This window comes from Chiloscyllium plagiosum, chromosome 10 (genome assembly GCF_004010195.1).
Source record: "Chiloscyllium plagiosum isolate BGI_BamShark_2017 chromosome 10, ASM401019v2, whole genome shotgun sequence".
Taxonomy (NCBI): domain Eukaryota; kingdom Metazoa; phylum Chordata; class Chondrichthyes; order Orectolobiformes; family Hemiscylliidae; genus Chiloscyllium; species Chiloscyllium plagiosum.
This window is the reverse complement of record NC_057719.1, coordinates 31,251,806-31,276,472: the sequence shown is the minus strand read 5'-3', so window position 1 is coordinate 31,276,472 and position 24,667 is coordinate 31,251,806. Positions and strand designations below refer to the sequence as shown.

At 39.1% G+C, this 24,667-nt stretch overlaps 1 protein-coding gene across 6 annotated transcripts in view; it reads right to left on the bottom strand.

The window, feature by feature from the left end:
• prpf39 (PRP39 pre-mRNA processing factor 39 homolog (yeast)) overlaps positions 1-24,667 on the bottom strand; it is an 88,475-nt gene that overhangs the window by 10,781 nt on the left and 53,027 nt on the right. For 3 of the 6 annotated variants that reach the window (XM_043697300.1, XM_043697301.1, XM_043697305.1), the window contains exons 7-12: positions 11,557-11,664; positions 6,072-6,236; positions 5,091-5,217; positions 4,611-4,879; positions 1,477-1,661; positions 406-480 (exon numbers count right to left, since the gene is read on the bottom strand). In XM_043697300.1, the coding sequence (XP_043553235.1) occupies positions 406-480; positions 1,477-1,661; positions 4,611-4,879; positions 5,091-5,217; positions 6,072-6,236; positions 11,557-11,664 (929 nt within the window). Of the gene's footprint in view, positions 1-405; positions 481-1,476; positions 1,662-1,775; positions 2,057-4,610; positions 4,880-5,090; positions 5,218-6,071; positions 6,237-11,556; positions 11,665-24,667 lie in introns of those variants that run through there. The other 3 variants (XM_043697304.1, XM_043697303.1, XM_043697302.1) reach the window with 3 other exon arrangements.

The following is a 24,667-nucleotide window of genomic DNA, read 5'->3' as shown; positions in this document are numbered from 1 at the left end:
GAGAGGGGGGGCGAGAGAGAGGGGGGGGCGGGCGAGAGGGCGAGAAGGCGAGAGAGAGGGCGAGAGAGTGCGAGCGAGATTTCACACAACTCCCTGTTGAATCCCTCACCAGTTCAAGACTGAACTAAAACTGCTCAGCTCGAGAGCTGACTACTTCCCTTTCTTTATACGTCACTTCTAAAACATGACCACTTTGGCCTGAAACCTCATCTGTTTACATATGAACAAAAAGCCTCAAAATCCTTTTCATCTCTGTACCAAACCAGGCAGATCAGAGCTCAGCACGGTTTACTGCCCCTCTGAAAAAAAAGTCAAGAACAGAGTATCCTTGAGCCAAGGAACAGCTTTTAGAAAAATAAGGGAACAAGCTTTGTGACAACTAGAATAAAAAAAAACAAAACTTGCCCATTTTCTGCCTTTCTTTTAGATGACTCTTGCTCTTTTAAAAGCTGTTGATGATGATCATAAGCCACCATGAGTCTAGGAGACAGAAAACAATTAATGGCAGTTTCCAAGGATTTTCAAAATATTTCTGTGCATGTTTTAGTAAATTATGATATCACGGAGGATCATCTGAAATAACATTTGTTCTATCAGTACAGTTTCATTTAAAACCAGAATTCATGATGTTTAAGATAAAAAAAATTGTTAAATTTGTTGTTTGAAAGCGATGCTGACTTCCACAATTCTGTATCTAGTATCAATCACATTCAATAATTTGATTATTTTGTCCTCAAATTACTAACATGTAGACATTTCATATCATCTGATAAAGCAACAATCCAACTTCATTTAATCTAAAGTGGACTAACATGCAAACAAGAACAGAACTACAGATCCTGGAAATCTGAAACAAAAACAAATTGCTGGAGAGAAAAAAAATAATATCTGGCAGCATCTGTGGAATGGAAGAAGAGTTAATGTTTAGAGTGCAATGACCCTTCACAACCGATGGTCGCTAGGAAAAGGTTATACATATGCTGAAGACAGTGGGTGCGAGAAATGGGACACAAGAGGGGATGGGGAAGGAGTAAACAATAGGTAGAGATGGTATCCAGCCACAGAACAGCAGTTGATCAGACAAAGGAATGAATAACTGAGCCAGGGAGGAAGAAAAGCTGCTATTGGGGGCCATTACGGGGTGAAATGGGCTGAAAAATGGGTTATTGGAGTCACTGGACTCTAAACATAGCATCTGTGGAGAGGAAGCAGAGTCAGTCACCCAGTTTCTCCAGCAATGTTGTTGGTTCTGGCCTGACATGCCTCAACTATGTTGCACATATCAACCAACACTGGTTGCGAGGTCAAAATATTTGAACACCTGCTCTAATTTCACTGTGGGTGGACCCACAGCTCAAAGACTGCATCCCACTGCCATCCTTTGAAGGCCACATGGGGACATGCAAGCAATATTGCCCTCGCTTGTAGTGCCCTTATTTCATGAAATAAACAAATACTGAGAATGCAAAAAGTTACCTTTTTACATCAGAGCCAAAGTCTTCCAAAAACTCAACTTTTCGCTGAGAGAAGGCTATTCTCGTTTCTATAGCCATTGAGCTACTTATTGCTTTATCAAAAGCATTCAGAATGTTTTCCTCATTCAGTTTGAGATCTGAATTGTATTCAAGTTCCAAAAGATTTAGATACAGTTTGGTACTTTCCTAAAAAATCACAAACAGATAAGACACAACCATCATCCAAATGTTTACAAACCAAATAATACTACCTAGTAAAAAGTTGGCAATATTTTACTCATTTCATAGAAACTAACTGACTACATTTAATTGGTGAGCTCCCAAGTCAGATTCCCAGTCTTGACAACAATTTGCACTTGGGCTTCCTTGGAGGAGTTGCACTCGTCTTAGACAGCCTGGAGAATGGGAGGGAAAATAAAAATCAGCATTTTTTTGAAAACCACATATCCTGAATTGGTGACAAATTTTTTGTCACAGGATGGGAGTAAGAGAACATACCCAGCTGAATACAGCATGGTATATGGTAGTAGAATAAAGCCATTAGAGCTGTCCCAGTGGGTCAAATTACTGAAGAAGATAATCTGAAAATACACAGCAATGACGAGAGTGAAAAATAGTTTGGTTTGAATTGCCCACAAAGCTGCTTGTGGAGAGTTTGTGTAATAGTCATAAGAATAACTCAGTTACACACTGAAGCACTTTACTAATGCAAAACAACATTTATATCCATCACTTGTCTCATATAGCCACCAATAGATAATAAGTTTTGCACAGGGTAGAGTCTTTTCTCAATAATTTTAAAAATAGATTCCTAACTAAATTAAAGAAAATGAAACACCCAATTTTCAGAAACTTAAAAAGTTGCACACAGTTTTTAAAATTTAAATGCTGCCACTAACTTGATTGAATTTTTTGAAGTAACAAAGAGGATTGATGACAACAGAATGGCGGAAGTTATCTATATGGACTTCAGTAAGACATTTGACAATGTTCCTCGTTATAGACTGGTTAGCAAGGTTAGATCACGTGGAACACTAGCCATCTGGATACAGAACTTGCTTGAAGGGAGAAGACAGAGGGTGGTAGTGGAGGGTTGATATTCAGACTGGAGGCCTGTGACCAGTGGTGTGCCACAAGGATCGGTGCTAGGTCCACTACTTTTCGTCACTTATATAAATGATTTGGAATGAACATAGGAGGTATGGTTTGTACATTTGCAGATTACATCAAAATTGGAGCTGTAGTGGTCAGTGAAGTAGATTACCTCAGAGTACAACAGAATCTTGATCACACGGGATGAAGAATGGTAGATGGACTTTAATATAGATAAAAGTGAGGTGCTGCATTTTGGAAAGGCAAATCAGGATAGGACATGTACACTTAATGGTAAGGCTCTGGGAGTGTTGCTGAACAAAGAGACCTTGGAGTGCAGGTTCATAGCTCTTTAAAAGTAGAGTCTCAGGTAGATAAAATGAAGAGGAGAGAGTTTGGTATATTTGCCTTTAATGGTTAGAGCACAGAGTATAGAAATTGGGAGGTCATGTTGTGGCTGTACAGGACATTGGTTAGGCCATTTTTGGAACATTGCCTACAATTCTGGTCTCCCTACTGCAGGAAAGATGTTGTGAAACTTGAAAGGGTTCAGAAAAGATTTGCAAGGATGTTGCCAGGGTTGGAGGGTTTGAGCTATGGGGAGAGGCTGTATAGGTGGAGGCTGTTTTCCCTGGAATGCTGGAGGCTGAGGGGTGACCTTATAGAGGTTTATAGAATCACGAGGGGCATGATAGGGTAACAGGCAAGGCCTTCTCCCAGGGTGGGGGAATCCATAACTAGAGGGCATAGGTGTAAGGTGAGAGGGGAAGATTTAAGAAAGAAACCTCAAGGGCAACATTTTCACACAGTGTGGTGCGTGTATGCAATGAGCTGCCAGAGGAAGTGCAGAGGCTGGTACAATTACAGCATTTAAATGGTATTTGGATGGGTATATGAATTGGAAGGGTTTAGAGGGATATGGGCCAAGTGCTGGCAAATGGGAATAGGTTAGTTTAGGATATCTGGTGGGCATGGACAAGTTGGACTGAAGGGTCTGTTCCAGTGCTACACATCTCTATGACCCTATGACTTGCAAGCTTGTGACTTGCTGATATGGAAATTGGAACTGTAGTGAACAATGTACCCAGCAAGACTATAAATAGGCAGACTTTTGAAAGTACATTAGGAATTGGTCAACAATATTTCTCACTGAACTAATTAAGGATCAGCAATTCCCATGATTTCAGGCATGCAATCTCAGGGGGAGATGAGAAAGGCTCATAGGGATTTGAATAGTGCTGACATATTAGACTTTAAAACTATTATATTCACAATGTTTGAATTGTACTGCATTCTCCTTTTGTTACAGTATTGTATTCAACATTGTAAAAGGGCCAAGACCCACCTTGCTGGGTTTGAAATATATCATTCACCTCACTGAACCAGAGATGAGGGGATGGCAGATGGGATGGGGAGGCCAAGGGTAACAAATAAAACAGAATATAAATAACAAAATTTATCCACCCTGTCAGAGAAGTAATTCAAAAATGAAGCTGTTATCTCACCACATAAACAGATGAAAGCAAAACAACTGATCGCCAATATAAATCAAGCTGAGTAACATTTCTGTAATTCATTTATTATGGATCTATTATATAACAGTAGAGAATTAACCATTTCAAGTTTGAGGGAAAAATTGCATGCAGTTGTTTCATCTTGGTTTCCTGCCATGCTCTATTCGTGGAACAGTCTTACAATATATTTAGGAGATAGTGCAAACAAGCAAGAATGCACACAGCTACTTTTGGAAGTGATTCTGTACTATAGATGATTCACCAGCAATTTTTATCTGGAGCTGGTTAAAAAAAAATCTCAGCAGCCACTTTGATCCAATGAAACATAAACTCACAATTAAAACTCTAATTGAAAACAAAAAACACATTACAACTTTAATATAGAATAGTTAAAACATGTAACAATGTTAAGAGAAATAACAAGCTGCTCTTTAACCACAACAGAATGCAGACATGCTTCGCTGCTTTAGAAGCTAAATTTACACAAGTTGTTTTAATGCTGACATTTATGTAATAATTTCCATCATACCTTATCAAAGTCTATTGCTTCCAATAGGACCTTTCTGGCCTTAGGAAGACTTTTCTCTACTTTGAATAAAAGACGAGCCAACTTCACAGCATAGAAAGATGCTTCGTTGGGTGTTTTGCTGTTTTTAATTGCATCCTGTAGCAGAAATTCTGCTTCATCCATATTCCCATGGCGACGTTCTAAGCTTACTCGTCTCAAGCGGACCATAGCTAACCCTGGTACAGATTCTTCTAGCATTTTCAAGATTCTTCTAGCTTCATTAATGTTTCCTGGAACAGAAATAACAAAAAAATGCAGATTAAATGAATTCAATACTTCACAAACAATGACCATTGAAATCATACTGATGGAAATTCAGTTCCAAAGTGCAAGTCATTTTTCCCCATTAAGACATAAATCTACATCTATTTCAGTTAAATTCATCAAGGATTTATATCAAATGGAATTAAGCACCAGATTTTGATTTATATCTGCAATTACCTTGCTGCTCCTCAAAAGCTGCCCAAAGTAAATGTACCATGGGTTTCTTTGATAGATGCACTGTACATGCTCTGCTGTAGACATGTCTCACAGCTTCACTACTGTGGTTTTCCATGTATTTAGCATACTGAAATTTAAAAACACAGACATTCATTCTAACTCAAGTTCTTACTGACCTGATTATAGATTGCTAAATCATTTTAACTCAGATTTAGATGCCAATTACAAATTAATTGAGTTTAATAAAATTAATTGGGATTCACTTAGGTATAAAGATATGCAACAGGACAGTGATTGAACTAGGTGGTCTTTTGTAACATTTTGCTCTGTAAATAAAACAGACCAAAAATTGGCTCCAATGCTATTTAACTGGCTTTCCGGAATGGAAAACTGGATTTCTTGGACACCCAAGCTTGAAATAAATGACTCTTCATACTTTTGTAAACATGTTACACATAACTTGAATGACCTCAAATGATTGACTGCTTCAGTTGTTTAAAGGAGAAAATGCTTCTTGCAATAGAAGCACATTTTTAAAGGTGAGACGAGAATTTCTTCAGTAATTATCTAATTAAGAAATTAGCAGTAATTTAAAAAAAATACAGACAGGGAGGCTTGCACGTGGAATGAACTTCCTAAGTGGTGATGTGGGTACAATTACATTTAAGACATTTGGACAAGTTCAAGAATAGGAAAGCTTAAGGGATACAGGTCAGGAGCAGGGACTAGTTGGTTTGGGATTACACTCGGCATGAACGGGTTGGACCGAAGTGTCTGTTTCCGTGCGGTCTGATTCTAGTAAAAATAGGCATTCAGGGTCCAACACTAACTGGCATCACAACGTTTGGGCCATCATGAAGATTGTTTCATGTCATGTTATGTTATAGTCCAATACAATGTATTATAAAATATAATGTACAGACTCAGGCCTTTACATACCAAGTTTAAAAGCATACCATTTAAGGTGCCAATACTACTTGCCTTTATCCAGAAGTCTTCATAAAGGGCACAAGCAACAAGACACCTCTCAAACAAAACCACCACACGTTCAAGAGTTCCATTTTCTATCTCAAAGTCAAGATAATCTTTCCAGTTTTTTAGCTGTATTTTCTCCAATGGTTTTACATGAAAGTAAGGCCGTTTAATCTATCATAGAAGGTAAATAAATTAAAATAAGTGCTCTATCAGACATTTCTTCCACAGAAAACCTCAAAATGCTAAAATTCAAATGCTCAAATTCTAAATTTTGTATAAGTATTCTTCAATAGCCATTAAAATTTCTCATTAGCACAATTTGAAACCAGAAACTGGAAGGCAACTTATTTATTCTATCATAGATGATATGTGGATGTATTCAAAGTTAACATTCTTAAAAAAAAATCTAGTCTTTTTCCACCAGTATAACTCACCAGCAATCCCTGGCAATCCTTTAACCACACCTTTTCCACCATTTTCAAATTTGTTACGCAAAATGGTGCGTATAGTCTTAAATTTGTTATTCGATCTGACTTTGCTTGCATCAGGAATATTTCAGAATTTTACAATTTAGTGCATCAGCCATGGCTTAATGGCATCACTTGCCCAAGTATCAGGAAACTGTGGATTCATGGCATGTTTGAAATTAGGCCGTAGTGCTAGTGTTGCATTGTTCGAGGTACAGCCTTCCAAATCAAAAGATGGGGATATCAGACTAAAGCTAAAAATTACAACACCAGGTTATAGTCCAAAAGATTTATTTGGAAGTTCAAGCTTTTGGAGCACTGCTCCTTCATCAGGTAGTTCATGCTAGTGCATTGTATCAAAGATTTTCATCTAACTTCCATCACCTCTGTGCCCAGATTCATTCCCCCTTAATTCTGAGTGTGTTTGTCTTTACTGCAAGTTGATGCGAATTTTATTAGCATTTGAATAAAAACCCATAATCTACTTAGACCACTAATTATTTCTTATTTTATGAAAACTATTTAAAGGATTTCAAATATGTACGATTAAAATTGTGTGCAGATTGATCCTGACAAACTGCAGCAAACTAATGACCTATAATTTCCATTCTTGATCTCATCTTTTTGTCTGCTAAAAAGTCATATGTGACCTCATGACTTGTGTTATTTTTCTTCAAAGAAATTCTCAAGAGTCTTTGCAATTCCTTCAAATACAAAACCCACATGAATTATTGTATAACCAGTGCTTTGTCAGAGTAACGTTCAAACACGGCACTGTTATTGAATTGTTTTGCTCCTCCCCACCCCACTTAAAATTGCAGCCTTAAGTAAACTGTCAATTCCATTAATAATGAAGTTTATGAAATACAGCAATGCACAGAGTATAATTATATGAGCAATTAAAATATGTTAAAAGTAATGGGACAAGAGAATCAGATACGATCTGCATTACCTGACCTTTCTCGCTTAAAACACAATGACAGAACTTGGATTTACTGTAAACTGCTTTTCAGAAATTATTGCTAAGTTTGACCATTTTTCCTGTCTTGAGGTTCTGAAAAACTTCCCTATTATTGAATGGGGCAAAGATTAAATTTTGTAACTACAGATCAATGGCGTGAAAGATAACAATCTTGGTCAAGGACAAAAATCAATTCTCATCTGGACAAATAGCCCAGCAGGAGAAGAACATCAAAATTTGCAAAATACAGTACATGACTAGGATAGCACATAACAGGACAATAAAATAAATAGATGTACTTTAATGAAGGGAAGGATAAAGTCATATATGGGAGGATCAAGAGGCCATGTACCCTTTTCATTTATTCATATAAGCATTGCTAGCTAGGCCACCATCTACAGTCCCCAAACATACTGGGAAGTTGGTGGTGAGCCGCTTTCTTGAACTGCAACAGTTCTTAGGATAGGTATATCCACAAGGTAAAAACAAGGACTGCAGATGCTGTAAACTAGAGTCTAGATTAGAATAGTGCTGGAAAAGCACAGCAGGTCAGGCAGCATCCAAGGAGCAGGAAAATCGACGTTTCAGGCAAAAGCCCTTCATCAGGTATATCCACAGTTCAATTAAGGACAGGTGTTCCAGGACTTTGATCCAGTGACATAAATCAATTTAAATCTTGTTCCAAATAAAAATAATTTGGGGTTTGGAATAGAACCTACGTGCTATTGTGATCCCATGTGTCTGTTCTGGTGTAAAATTCATGGAACATGTCAAAGGAGCTTTGGCATGTTGCTGTAGTGGATCGTGTAAATGGCAAGCACTGCTGTCATTGGGTGTGGTAAACGAAGTGAATGATGAAGGTTGTGGATATGGTGTTCATCAAGTTGATTACCATGACCTGATGGTGTCAAGACAGTGTGTTTTGGAAATGTATCCATCCAAACAAGTACAGAGCTTCCAACACCTTCGAGACTTGTGCTTTGCACATGGATGGCCACAAAGAAAACAGAGTTAATTGCTTCAAAATTCTTAGCTTCTGCCCTTCTTTTCTGGCATTGCATTTATATTTCCAGTCCAGCTCAATTTCTGGCCAATGGTAATATCCAGGATGTTAATAGTGAGGTAATTCAGTTGAAATTATGATAATTAAATGTTACAGGGAGATGGTTACATTCTATTTTGTTTGAGAGATGGTCATTGACTGAGGGAAGGAGGGAAGGTCATTGACAAAGCTGGGGGTCAGTTAGCTCAGTTGGCTAGATGCTGATTTGTGATGCCAACAGCACAGGTTCAATTTTTGCACTAGCTGAAGGTGTTATGAAGGTCCCATCTTCTCAACCTTGTCCCTCTGTAGAGGGATAGTAACCCTCAGGTTAAACTACCACCAGTTGTCTCTAATCAGAAAGCATTCTATCTTCTGGTAGGATGAGTGACGAGTGCCCTCAGTCTTACCCCGATGAACTCCTGCAGTGATGTCTGGCATACCCTTAAACAAATACGGTTTTAATATCAAGGGCAGTCACTTCTACCTCACCTCTGGAATTTAGCTCTTTTGTTCATGTTTCAATCAAGACTAATGAGTTTAGGGTGTGAGTTGCTCTGGTAGAACACAAGCGATACACGAGCGGAGGTTATTTCTGACCAAGTGCCACATAACAGCATTGTCAACCTTTTCCACCACTCTGTTGATAACAGAGTTATTAGAGGGGTCAGGCTTTACTTGCTTTTCATGGACAAGACATACCTGGCAACATCGCTGGGTAGATACCAGTGTTGTAGTTATAGATAGAGCTCAGTTAATGTTCTGGAGCACAGGTTGAAGCAGAAATAGATGAACCATTCAGTACCTTGGGCTGAAGTGCTTCTAAGTGGTTCAGCATGTCTTCAGCATCAATTTTCTGGGTTATCCTATAATTTATGATGATTTTTGTGGAGTTACCTCCTTCTCTTGGCTGTTTACCTGTTCAGCATCCTTTACAGCTTTAAGCAGCAGGATTGCACAGTTTAGACCTGATCCATTGGAAGCAAGATCACTTAGCATTTATTAAACACATGCTGACTCCACTTTTTCGCATGCAAGGATTTCTGCTTTGTAGCTTCACCACATTGACACCTAATTTTCAGTATATCTGGTGCTGCTCCAGACATGACTTCTTGGCCTCCTCATTTACCCAGGAGAGAACCCCAGCTTATAGTAATGAGATTGTGATATGCTGGTCATGGAGCTACAAATAGTGCTTGAATGCATACTCCTGTTGATGGCCCACAGCATCTCAAGAGTGACCAGTGAGTTGTCAGATCTGTTCCTAGATCACAGTGGTAGGGCCATATAACATGGAAAATACCTTCATTGTGAAAATATGGTTTTGTCTCTGCAAGGACGTTGCGGTCATTTCTACTAATTCTAACATGGACAGATGCATCTGGCACAAATAGATTTTAAATTGATGAGGAATAGGAAAAATGTTTTCTCCCCTGGTTAAATTCCCTCGATACCTGCTATAGATCCACCATATTAGCTATATGATTCCCATAGGATTCATCTTGCTCTGTAAATAGTGGCTAACAGTTACTAAACAATAATTGGGTGACAGACATTGAAGTCTCCTAACCATTTTATGCCCTTGCCTCATTCAATGCTTCCTCAAAACAACATTCAATGAGGAGTATTGATTCAGCAGCCATGGGAAGGGATGAGAAGGACATTTTATCCTGAGGGTGTAAGCCTGTGGAGCTCTTCGCCAGAGTAGTGGAAGCAAGGTCAGTGAATATTTTTAAGGCAGAGGTAGATTCTCGACCAAGAACAACAACAGTAGAGGACACAATCAGATTAGCCCATGATATTTTTGAATTGCAGATCAGGATGGAGACGCCAAATGCCTTAACCCAGCTTCTAATTCATATGCTTAACCTGACGCCTTGACGTTTCACAAGATCCAGAGTCAAATGTTGAAGACGCCCAGGGCAAGTTCTTCCAAACTGCATACCACTTTGCATTCATCCCCTGATAGGCTTGCTCCAGTGGGTGATGCTGCGAGATATAATCCCAAGAGTATGACAATGCCAGGCTGTGGCTTGACTAACTTGAGACAGTGCTCCCCAGAACCTAGTTAAGGGATAACTTTACAGTGGCAAAAGGGCTGGGCTTGCTGTTGCAGTTTTCACTGCACAGATTGATGTCAGATGGACCAAAGAGGTGCAGGTTAGGTGAACTGGCCCTGGGAAATGTAGGATTATGGGGATAGGGTAGGGGTGAAGGTCTGGATGGGATCCTCTTTGGAAGATCAGTGTGGACTCGATGGGCCCAATAGCCTGTTTCCACACTGAAGGGATTCTATGATTCTGGTTTCATTTCTTAGACTTTGTAGTGGTTCAACACAAGACTAGTTTGTTGAGCAGTTTCAGGGTGTATTTAACAATCAACTACATTGTTGGAGGAGGTGTTGAGTTACATGGTGGCCAGATCCAGCAAACGGATCTTTCCTTAAAAGGATATTGGTGAACCAGATGAGAATTTATAACAATTGACAATAGTTCCATCGTCCAGATTTATTCCAGAGTTATTAACTGAATTCAAGTTCATCAGTTGCCTTGATGGGTAGTCTGGACGATTAAAAAGTAAATTCACATGACGATAACTTGGAAGAGGGTGCAGGAACATTATACATTTTTGAAAGTGGTAGAGTGAGTTGAGAAAATGCTTGGTTATTGATGTGATATTATGCTAAACAGTCGTAAAATAATTGGTAAGACCTCAAATTGATCACGTCTAGGCACCATACTTCAGTAAGAAAATGCACAATTTTGAGGGAGTAGAGAGATGGTTTTATCAGGCTGACACCAGAGATGAAGAACTCCAATTACATGGAGAGGTGGGAGAATCTGGGATTATTGCAAAATAGACAGACTATGTTCTCTTATATCTTCAGGGAAACAAAATTATGGATATGTTTTGCCTCAAGTTCATGCCTGTATTGGGCAAAAATGAATCTTACAAACAAATAGCATTTTGTAGCACTTTTCGTTTTAGAATTTCCACATTTAATTTCCTTTTAATACTTACCCCTTCTTCAAAAGCCCATCGTCTGCTAACTTCATTCTCATTATGATTATATATTTCCTGACGAACTTCAATTATTCTATGACGCATATTTTCTATTTCAGAGACAATCTGAAAGAACAAAATCAAATCCTCACCAAATAGAAGGTGATAACAAAAGTAATTAATTTGGATGAAACTAAATAGGAATATGAACAGCACGAAAATAATTCAACATCCCAGACATGAGCCAGAATTAAATGTATTACAGGACAACTGTACAGAAAGCACAAGCACTTTGGAAAGACTAGCCTCATTGTTTTATTGAAACTTGAAAGAAATTCAATGTGCAAGTGGGAGAGACTGAAAAGAATTAGAAATGAGGGAGTGAGAGGATGATCGCTGGGATCTGGGTGGAAAAGCCCAAAAAAAAAGAGAAATGACAGACATGCTCACAAAAAAAAAAGGATAAAAAGATAAACAAAAAACAAGAGAAACAAGACCAAAGAGAAGCAGCTAAAATTAAATTGAAAGAGGGAGTTATCAAGTAATGAAGCATACAAAAGACAATGGATAATATCCTTAATGCAGAATATAGAGAGTTAGAAAGGAAGCTAAAAGCAGAACCTCAAAACACAGCTCTCTCAGGATTGTTAATTTTTATTATTCAATCTTGGGATATGGGCATTGCTGGCTGACCAGCATTTGCTGCCCACCCCATGTGGTGGGCAGAGTATAAATAGAAGGGTATCAGTTAAGTTGCTAGATATTGCAAGGTGGTGTGTTTCAGATTCCTGGGCCATTGGTACTGGTTCTGGGGAAGGTGGGACCAGTACAAGGTGGACAGATTGTATCAGGCAGATCTGAACAAATGTCCATATGGGAGTATTTGCTCGGATGGCAGCTGGGAAGAATTGAATTGAAAGGCAGGGCTAATGGGACAAATGTAGGGACACAGAAGAGGGGGAAATACTGGAGAAAGAATTCCTGGAATATTTACAAGCTGGTTTTCTGGATCAGCGTGTTTAGGAACCAACTACTAAGCAGGTCATTCTAGGCTGGGCATTGTGTAATGTGAAAGCATTATTGCTAATTGAGTTGTGCAAGTCCCTTTGGGAAAGTGTGACGCTAAATGATAGAAATCATTAAAGACGGACAGTTGATTGAGAATCTGAATCTAAATAAAGGAAGCTTTAAGCAAGCATAGCTGGTGTCTTGTTGAAGTGACGATGATGGATAGGCAATGGCAAATATCGAAAGAGAACATATAGGAGATGCAACAATTGTTCATTCTTATCTGGCATAGAAATAGAAAGTTAGCCTGACCGTGATGGAAAAGAGCAATTAGATCCAAGAATAGGGTTTACTAAGTGGCTAAAAAAAAGACTGGAGGATTGAGAGAAGTTTAAATTTTGAAGGCCAAAAGGATTAAGTGGGAGAAAATAGAGTAGGAGAGTAAGTTTATAGGAACATACAAATTAAATGGCAATAGCTTCTATAGTATTTGAAAGAATTACTAAAGACAAACGAGGTCTCTACAGTAAAAAATAACAAGCTATAGTTGAGATAATTAAATACATACTTTGGTTCTGACTTCACAAAAACACAAGTAACATCCAAAATGCATGGACTAGTGAGATGAATTATCTGAAGAAAATTGGCATTAATAGTGGAAGCATGTTAAGACAATCACAGAGTCTGTTTCCATGCTGTAGGATTTTTCAGTCCAACTAGTTCACACCAACCATGCTCCCAAGCTAAACTAGTCCCACTTGCCTGCATTTAGCCTGTATCCCTCTAAACCTTTCCTATTCGTGTCTCTATCCAAATGTCTTCTAAATATTCTAACTGTACCTGCCCCTACCACTTCACCTGGCAGGTGATTCTGCCAGAACCAGTGTCTATGAGAAAAAGTTGTCCCCTTGCTATTCACTTTATCTATGCTCCTCATTTTATAAACCTCCAAGGCAATCCCTCCATTTCCTACACTCCAGTGCAAAAAGTCCAAGCCCATTCAACCTCGCCTTATAACTCAAACCCTCCATTCCCAGTAACATACTGGGAAATCTTTTCTGAACCCTCTCCAAGTTAATAATAACCTTCCTATAACATGGCAACCAGAATTGTACTCAGTACTCCAGAAGATGCCTCACCAATATCCTGTACAACCTCAACATGACATCCCAACTCCTTTACACAAAAGGGCTGAGCAATGAAAGCAAGTTTGCTCAACACCTTAACCATTCTGTGATGCAAATTCCGAAGAATTATGCACCAGAACCCCTACATGTCCATTCTACAACATATCCAAGGCCCTACCATTAATTGTATAAGTATTGCCCTTGTTTGTATTACCAAAATCCAGTACAGGTCGACAATCCTTTATCCAAAATCCGAAGGTTTTTTTTTGTGAAGTTTTTTTCTCATTAATAAGGTTGTTTGGCATGCAGTTAACCCAAGTCGTCACCCACTCTGTGGGTCACACAGATGAGACATGTGGGGGCGTGGCCCAGCACTGGCAGGCCTCTCTCTCAAGCCCAGTTTTACTGATTGAGGCTGCTCCTCTGCTAAGATTTTTAAAAATTTCACCAAACTCACTTATTCTGAAAAATTTTGAATTCCGAAAACCAGCTGGTCCCGATCATTTCGGATAAAGGATTTTGTATCTGTACCTTGTATTTATCCAAATTAAACTCCACCTACCAGTCAGCCCATTGACCAAATTGATCAAGATTTTTTTGTAATCTTCACTGTCCACTATACCACCAATTTTCAGAACAAAAAAAAAGCCACAAACTGCAATGCAAAATTTGAATTCCAGCACAGGCACAAGGGAGAGAATTTCATTTCAGAATTTAAATGCTCCAGTAGGCACAAAATTACCCATTAACGTCCAAAGGACTTGCATGGAAAACAATGATGGATGATGAAACCGAATGCTAATTTGAGGCCAATTAGATTTAGAAACAATCATCTTGACTGGGAAGGGTGTGTTGCAGAGTATGAATAGAATAATACAGAATAGAATTTCTACAGTTAGGAAACAGGCAGTTCAGCCCAATAAGTCCAGATGGACCTTCTGAAGAGTAGCCCACTCAGATCCATTCTCCCTACCCTATATTTATCCCTGACTAATGCACCTAACCATCCCTGAACACTCTGGGCAATTTAGCATGGGCAATTCACTTAACATCTTTGGACTATGGAAGGCAACCTGAGCACCCGGAGGAAACTCACGCAGACACGGGGAGAATATGCAACCTCCACACAGACAGTTGCCAAAGGCTGGAATCGAACCTGGACCCTGGCGCTGAGGCAGCAGTGCTCATTACTGATCCACCGTGCCACCCCTCCTTTACAGTGGAGATTGGGTTCAGCAGTCAGATCACTTATGAAGGCCAGTAAGATGGAAGCTTGCTCAACGAATCAGAAAACTTCGAACACAGCACAGACTGCTGGCCTGGAAGCTTAGAGGTGACCACTGTTGATAAATGATTCCTCGGCTTCCATTGCAATACAGCAAGCTATTCTTCAACAGGTCACTATGTGCATAGAGGAACCCAGGAGCATGGTAATGGCACTGTGCAAGAGTAAAGATCATCAGTCAGGTAGACAGCTTACCTGTTTCCACACTTGCCACTCTACCAATTCCCTCCGTTTTTCCTTGACTGACAGGTAGCTCCGCCATTCAATTAAACAACGGTCAACCAGTTTGTGTATAACTTCCAGATTCCCATCTACTCCAATGGAGTATGATTTCCCTGCCTAACAAGAATCTACCTTTACCTTTAAAAATAATTCAAATGACCTCACCTCCACTGCCTTTTGTGGCAGAGTTCCAAACTCAAAGTCCTCAGAAAAATACCTCCTCCTTAAAAGGGTGATGCCTAACTTTTAAAGTGTCCTCTACCTTAGCACTCACTCTAAAGAAGAAACATCTTCCACAATCACCTTACCACCACTATTCAGGGATCTTATACACTAATCAAATTACCCTTCATTTTTCTCAATTCCAGTGGAATCAAGCCCAATCTATTCAACTTTTCCTTGTAAGATAAACTGCTCATTCCAGGTTTCTATCTAATAAATAAAACAGAACTTGATAAATCTCTGGGAACTTGGAGGTTGTAACTATAGACATGACAAGGAGTCGCTTGTGGATGCGGTTTACTTGGACGTTCAGAAGGCTTTCGATAAGGTCCCATCTGTTGTACATCTCTATGACTATGTGCTAAATGCTGGCTGCTACTTCTGATTGGATTAAGAACATCTGTCAGGTCTGCTTGCATAATTAAGACATGTTAGTCCTTTTGTTTTATAAAAGTTAGTAAATGTTAGTAAAAATACTAGACCTATATGCTTTAAATTAGAAATTGTACCTGTTCGAAATAAAAGAAGAGAGGTTATTCAACTGATTACCGCAGCTGGGTTCACTATTTGCCAGTGAGCGTTTCATTCATTCATGCAATTTCACATTTTTGACTGTTCGTTTCTTAAGGGGATAATGGCCCAAGTACGTACTAATTGGGGAAAATGTTTGGTGTTCCAGATTCGAGAAACTTTTGGTAAGGGCTGATTAATATTATCTTTCATGGAGACTTGAAGGGGACGGTATTGTTTACGATATTGACACCTGTTCGGGGGTAGTTTCTGATGTAGAAATAGGCCTGGTAAGGGTTTATGGTGAAAGGGAGGTTTTAATTTTGGTCTATGTTGTAATAGTAAAATATACTACAAAATGCATGTAAATGAATGAATAAAAGTGTGTTTTGGTAAACAACAGATTAGTAAAGGGTTATGAATGAATGAATGGAAACCTGATATTAATGGGTTTAAGCGAGCTGGTGACGGAGTAAAATAACCTAAAACACATTGTCTCTCAACATGTAGCCAGAGTCTGGTTACTTTGTAATAAATAGTAATTCGTGTAAGGATATAAACATGGTCTCTGCTTTTTGGGTCTGAAAATCAGGTAAATTGGGGAATTTTGAGTGCATATTTTAACATCTTTAACTCCAGAAATACTGAGGCTTGATTTCCCGCAAGCTGTTCCGGGGAGCCATATTAGAATATCATGTGAAAAGATGTGAAGTTATTTATTTGGTATTTTTCTAAAAAGGTGTGATTGGGAAGTGTTGGTCGTGTCTCACTAAAAGGCCTTCACTGCACCAGTGGGAGTATAAAAGTAAAAATGTCTTGCTGCAAGTGTGTAGCACCTTGTGAGATCACACTTAGAAAAAGAGAACATAGAAAAATACAGCGCAGTACAGGCCCTTTGGCCCTCGATGTTGCGCCGATCCAAGCTCACCTAACCTACACTATCCCACTCTCCTCCATATGCCTATCCAATGCCCGTTTAAATGCCCATAAAGAGGGAGAGTCCACCACTGCTACTGGCAGGGCATTCCGTGAACTCACGACTCGCTGAGTAAAGAATCTACCCCTAACATCTGTCCTATACCTACACCCCTTAATTTAAAGCTGTGCCCCCTCGTAATAGCTGACTCCATACGTGGAAAAAGGTTCTCATGGTCTTGTGTAACGTACAGCTCAAACATTTACCAGATTGATGCCTGGGATAGTGGGATCTTATTATTAGAAATGGAGAAGCTGGACGTGCATTCTCTTAAATGTTTTGAAGATACAACCTCACCCACACTTATGATATGCACATGGGGTAGAAATGGATAACATGCTCCCCTGGCTGGTGAGGTTAGGACCAGGTGACAGCAATGTATAAGACTCAGATAAGGGGGAATTTTTTCACTGAGGGTGGTGAGTCTTGGGAATTCTCTACCCCAGACAGCAATCATGGCTTAATTGTTGAGCATGTCAGGGATAGACATTTATACCTTCTGGTGAATAATGACATCAAGAAATATAGAGATTGCATGCAGAAATTAGCTTTGAGGCAGGCGATCAACCATTTTGTAATTAAATAGCGAAGCAGCTTGATATGCTGAAAAGTCTGCTCCTAAGGTTATATTTCTAACCTTCATTTTTGATGTAGCATGGCTGATAAATTTCAATATGTTTAACACATGCACAGTAGTAACTAAATTTTGATCGCCATGCTTTAGACTTCAATAGTTGCCTGGATTATTGTAAAATACTCCATGCACGTTGAACTGCTAGTCTCCCAGGCTGATGGTTCCTTCCTCCAGGTCCTCGTTGAGCCATACGGTTATCATCTTGTATCCTCAAATTCTCCCAGCTGCAGAGTAGTGGATTGTTTTGCCTCTAATTTTAGTATTTCTCCATCTCACTCGCTAATAGGGTTAGCTTTTGGAATTGGAAAAAAAATTCCAGTTTTTTTCCCATTTATTTTTATTTCCTTTCTTTCTCCACATTAATTTCAATGCTTGTTAAATATTGAAACATAGAAAATAGTCAAAAAACCTTGAAAATGTTTGTCAGAAGTGATTTCTCTTTCACATGTTCATGTTGACTCTGCCCAATTGAACCATTTTTAAAGTGTCCAGTTGTTATATTCTTTATTGTAAATTCTAACGTTTTCCTACTAACCCAACATCAAACTAAGAGCTCTGCACTTGGCCATTTTCCCACTCCCTTCTTTTGCAAATAGTGGGTTTAGATTTGTTGCTTTCCAGTCTGCAGAAACCTTTTCAGAATGTAAAGAATTCAGGATATACATCCACTAACTCTATAGCCATCTCCTTCAACACACTGGGAATATGTTAATTTGTTCCAGGAAACTTTAATTAATTTCTTTCAGTTGCTCAGTCCCTTGATTGCCTCATATTTCTGAGAGAGTGTCTGCCTCTTTCTCCAAGGCGATAAATTTTAGTGTCTCCATCTCTAATGGAGGAGTTTTGTTCGATCTAATATTTAGCTTTAAATATATTTAAAAGAAACTTTTAGTGCACCTTTGTTGCTCATGAGTTTGCATTCATAGTCAGTTTCGTGGTCGCCCTTTTTGTGATGTAAATTGCTCCCAATCGTCAGACTTACCACTGTTACACTGCATCCACTTCTTTTGATTGTATTCAATCTTTAACTTATTTTGTTACCTTTCTCATTGGGCATTTGTGCCTATGATGAATGAGTGTTGGATGCGGGCATGTAATATTTTAAAAGTTAGCTTTTTCATGCATTATCCAAAGCTCAAGATATGGCCATGAGCATTTAGAAAAGTTCCTTATTTATAAAAGCACTACATTTGGGCAATTCCTCTTCAAAACGACAGGAAATAATACAATACTTTTGAATGCAATGGTTATCTTTCAGGAACCAAAAGTGCACACTAACCATGTGGTCTCACCAATTATTACAACCTACTTTTATATTCCTTTCCCATTGCAATAAAAAAGGTTCATTGCTTTCACATGTGCCACACTTGTGTACAGACAAGTACTATATAACAAGGGTTTCCTCAATGTGAATTGGCTATAACGCAATTGAAGAATTTAGACCATTGTTTGTAGAATACAAACTTTCCTTACCTGTACTGGCTATAAAGTGAATCTGGCCCTATTAGTTTAAACAACACTGCTATTAGGAGATTTTCTTATAAAACTGGATTGCATGGTAACGGCACTATTGCATTATATCAGAACTCATTGTATTTATCTTTTGCAATTCATGTGCCAATACACCCAGATCCCAATGAGCTGCCAAGTTCTGTAATCCCTACAAATAACGTGCTGCTTCTCATTTCTATCTGCCAAATTGGACAATTTCACATTTTGCCACATTATACCCTTCTTTTTTGCCCAATCACAAAAGTTATATCTCTTTGCAGACGACCCCCGTTGTCACAAAATACTCCTGTGTACTGGTGTCAAAGTGATAAAGCTAGATAGACGTGGCTAATCTATTTTTCTTTTATGCATTATATTTTAAATTTTGCTTTCTTTCAGTCTTTGCAAACCGAAGCAATGTTTTATATCAAATTCGATGAAGTTTTGGCTTGAATATTTGGTATGACATTTTTGTAGTTAATTCTCTTATATAAACGCTTTTCTACGGAGGAAGGAGTCCATTGATAAACTCTATGTCTTTTAGTTTTGGCAAAAGTGAGGACTGCAGATGCTGGAAATCGCAGTCTAGATTAGAGTGGAGCTGGAAAAGCACAGCTGGTCAGGCAGCATCAGGAGCAGGAAAATCGACGTTTCAGGCAAAAGCCCTTCATCAGGACGGCTTTTGCCCGAAATGTCGATTTTCCTGCTCCTCGGAAGCTGCCTGACCCCCAGTCTTTTAGTTTTGTTCAATCGATGAATGACAAACTCAATTAGCACAAATTTATACTACAGAAAGCCAGGTGTCTACCTTAAAACTATCTTCACTGGTCAGAATGCACACCAGGATTCAGACAGTTCACCATGCTAAAGGTTGGCCTTATTAGCAACTTCACAAATAAGGCTCAAGCTATTTGTTCACCGTGCAAACTTGATGAAACAAAATCAACAACAAATTTGATCGGTTTCAAGGCTGTCCCACTCGATTAAAGCTATCGCGATTAGGTAATTCCTCACTCTATATCACGCAAACTCATACAAGGCCCTACGTTGATCACTCCATCTCGAAAAGGGGTCCAGTGCACCTCAGATTACCCTGAAAGTGTCTCAACAACAGATGAAGTTAGGTATTTTACACTTCTAGTGTGTAGTTTCACGCAAATGATGTTCACTACCAACAGGATGCTGCTTCGAAGCCAAAAAGATGTATTGCTTATAATACAAATAAGTGATGCAGAACATGAATTTCAGTGCTGGCGTGATGCCAAGGAGCATATCCCTTCGACAGTTCATAAAATGTGGAGTATACTCAACCAGACTGCTTTTGCGAAACTCAAGTATCCAACAATGGCTGTCTGTGGTTATGTAACAGGAATATCTAGCAAATATTTTCCAATGTGAAGAATTATGCAGACAATCAATTTAGGAGCATCAGTTGAGGAAAAGGCCTGCTTGTTGTCAGCATAAAAGAACACATTAACACATACTGCACCTATTTCAACTCAAAACAGGTGACAGCCATTTGCTGGTTCACAGTCAACCTCCCCAGTATAAATACAAAACCTAAGAGTTAACTGTGAATTAGCATTAATGGGTGCATCCTCCACAGCACGGTATTCAGAGTCCAATTGCTAACAAATCAGCACTCGCCACTTACATATTTTAAATGATTCCTTTTGAACTGGTATGCTTACGAACTGTCCTGATGAGTGCAAGGTGACAAGTTGACAAGATGAGTTTTTCAGCAATACTCAAGTTCTGCATGATCAAATTATTACTGGAAGTGAGAAAATTTTATGCAAAGGGACGATACCATAAAATTTAAATGCATACCGAATCATAGCAATCATACACATTTTCAAACATTCCTCGATACTTAGAATGTCAGAGAAACTACAATTTAGAAGACCCGGAATCTTCATGATCTGACTTGCAAAGGTATGAATTGCAAATATTGCACTTTTAAATCCTTACTTGTATACATGGAAGAAAGAAAAAAGGTAAAAAGTATTCTATTCCTTGGAGAAGGAATGTGGGCCTTGAAAGCCTCCCAATTTATGAAGTTAAAAATCACACAACACCACGTTATAGTCCAACAGGTTTAATTGGAAGCACACTAGCTTTCGGAGGGTCGCTCCTTCATCAGGTGACTATCACCTGATGAAGGAGCGACGCTCCGAAAGCTAGTGTGCTTCCAATTAAACCTGTTGGACAACAACTTGATGTTGTGATTTTTAACTTTGTACACCCCAGTCCAACACCAACATCTGCAAATCATGACTACTATTGACACCAATTTATGAAAGCCACTATGTAAGTGCACACTGACGAAGTTAATCTACTCACATCTTTCACTCTTCACAAGTCGGCATAGAAATTCATGATAAACGTCACCACCACACATTCTGAAGCACAGAACTATTTTTATCTTTTACCTCTACAGCTTATGGTTAACAATGGCTCTTTGCTAACTTAGGTTTACAGAAAATAAGTCACAAAACTTTGTGCCTTAATTGTTTTTTGCTCACTTTAAGTAATATCAGTACCATTTAATTTTCCAGTCCAAATGCAGAATTTCTGAATCTAAAGAGCAACAGACAATTAAAACAACATCTGCAAATTTTTCACATTTACTCTAGACATACTAGGGTGAGCTATGAAAATCTTAAACCCAATAACTTGCTCCACATTGTTGCTTATAAATATTAAACCTAATAAATGCCTCTCTACAACTTATTTTAAGGTGCCATTCCAGTTAATATTTTGTATGTTTTCTTCAGTGAAGGTCAAATTACTAATTCAACGAATCTACTTTTCCTTCTCATAGGATCGATGCAGCATATTTGATCCATTACATCTGCACCAGCTCTGCAAATTAGCATTATGAATTAGTGTCATTCACCTACCTTCTTCCCATAACCCTACACATTTGAAGAGGAACAATTACCCACTCTCCTCGACCACCTTGACTGAAATTGCCTCCACCACACTTGCATACCAGATCTTAACTACTTACAATAAGCTTCTTGAGATATTTGTCTTTTAACAAATTACAAATCTGTATCCTTCAACCTCAATCCTTTTACAAATAGCAACAGTTTCTCTCTATCCAAACACCTCAATTTTGAAAACTTGCAAATCTCCTTAGCCATCTCTTCTCCAACAAAAATAGTCCTAACTTTTCATTTATTTTTATAACTGAATTTTCTCACCCATAGAACTGTTTCAGCACACTCACCAATGCATTCACATCCTTTTTAAAGTGTGCTGCCATAACTATACATAATACTCAAAAAGGAGGTCCAACAAGTATCTTATGCAAGTCCAGCATAACCACTTTGCTCATGTTCTTTACGCTGCTACTAAGAAAGCCTGGATACTCTATATTGGATAACTGCTCCCTCATTTCTCCTGCCAACTTGAATAACTTATGCACATACACCCTGGTGTCTATGCTCCAGCTATTCTTTTCAGTTTATACCACTCGCTACAATCTTTCTACTAAAATGTAGACAGTGCTGTGTCTTCAAATAAAGGTCATAGAGTCAGAGATGTACAGCATGGAAAAGATACCAGATATCCTAAATTAATTTAGCTCAATTTGCCAGGCCTTGGTCCATATCCCTCTAAACCCTTGCCAGTCATATACCCATCCAGATGCCTTTTAAAATACTCTAATTGTACAAGTCTCCACCACTTCCTCTGGCAGCTCATTCCATACACTCACTACTCTTTGCATGAAAAAGTTGCTCCTTAGGTCCCTTTTATATCTTTCCGTTCTCACCCTAAACCTATGCCCTCCAGTTCTGGATTTCCCCCACACCAGAGAATAGAACTCTTCTATTTATGCTATCCATGCCCCTCATCATTTTATAAACCTCAATAAGATTACCCCTAGCCTCCGATGCTCCAGGGAAAACAGCCCTAGCCTATTTGGCTCTCCCTATAGCTCAAACTCGCCAACCCTGGCAACGTCCTTGCAAATCTTTTCTGAACCCTTTCAAGTTTCACAACATCCTTCCAATAGGAAGGTGGCTAGAATTGCACACAATATTACAAAAGTGGCCTAACCAATGTGTTGTACAGCCACAACATAACCTCACAACTTCTATACTCAATGCACTGACTAAGAAAGCAAAGCATACCAAACACCTTCTTCACTATCTTACCTGTCTGCAAATCCAATTTCAAGGAATGACGGACCTGCACGCCAAGGCCTCTTTGTTCAGCAACACTCCCCCAGGATCGTACCATTAAGTGTACAAGTTCTGCCCTGATTTGCTTTCCCAAAATATTTATCTAAATTAAACTCCATCTGCACTTCTCAGCCCATTGGCCCATCTGATCAAGATCTGTTGTAATCGGAGGTAACCTTCTTCGCTGTCCACTACACCTCCAAGTTTGATGTCAGAGATGTAAAGCATGGAAACAGACCCTTACCTCTTATGCTCACACCCAAATCATTTATATAAAATGAAGAAAGGTAGGGGACCCAGCACCGATCCTTGTGGCACTCCACTGGTCACAGGCCTCCCATCTGAAAAACAACCCTCCACCACCACCCTGTCTTCTACCTTTGAGCCAGTTCTGTAACCAAATGGCTAGTTCTCCCTGTATGCCACGTGATCTAACTTTGCTAATCAGTCTACCAGAAGGAACCCTGTCAAATGCCATACTGAAGTCCATACAGATCATGTCCAGCACTCTGCCTCTATCAATCCTCTTCGTTACTAGTTTGAGCTTTTTGAAGAAGTGAGACATGATTTCCCATCCACAAAGCCATGTTGACTATCCCTAATCAGTCCTTGCCTTTCCAAGTAAAAGCAAAGTCTGCCCCTCAGGATTCCCCACCACCGATGTCAGGCACACTGGTTAAAGTTTGTTGGCTTTTCCTTACCACCTTTCTTAAATAGTGGCACTACATTTGCCAACCTCCACTCTTATCGATAATACAAATATCTCCGCAAGGGGCCCAGCAATCACTTCCCTAGCTTCCTGCAGGAGTTCCAAGGTACACCTGATCAGGTCCTGGGGATTTCTCCTCTGTAATATGGACATTTTAAGATGTCACCATCTATTTTCCCTTTTCCATATCTTCCTTGTCCTTCTCCATAGTAAACACTTATGCAAAATACTCGTTTAGTATCTCACCCATGTCCTGCGTCTACACATAGGCTGCCTTGCTGATCTTTGAGGGGTCCTATTCTCTCCCTCGTTACCCTTTTGTGCTTAATGTACTTGTAAAATCCCTTTGGATTCTCCTTAACACTATTTGCCAAAGCTATGTCCCCTTTCTGCCTTCCTGATTTCCTTCTTAAGCATACTCCTACGCAATTCTTATAACTCAAGCTTCAATAACACAAATTTGTTGTAATGTGAATGATGAAATGGGGACACTGTTTCTAAAGTGCAAACTTAAAATGTGTGTTGGCTGTAAGGCGATTACAGCACCAACACTAAGCACGGTTTCTAAAGCGCAGCATTTCTAATAATGTGGGGTTGCACAAGAATGCAACTATCATATTATAGAAGATCTGACTGGAGAACTTAATCTGCCACTTATCAATCCCACTCTTGTCAGTATTCCTTTGAAATTCTACAGTGTCCTCAATTTACAATGCTTTCAGATTTTTTTTGTTGCTCACAATTTTAACTTG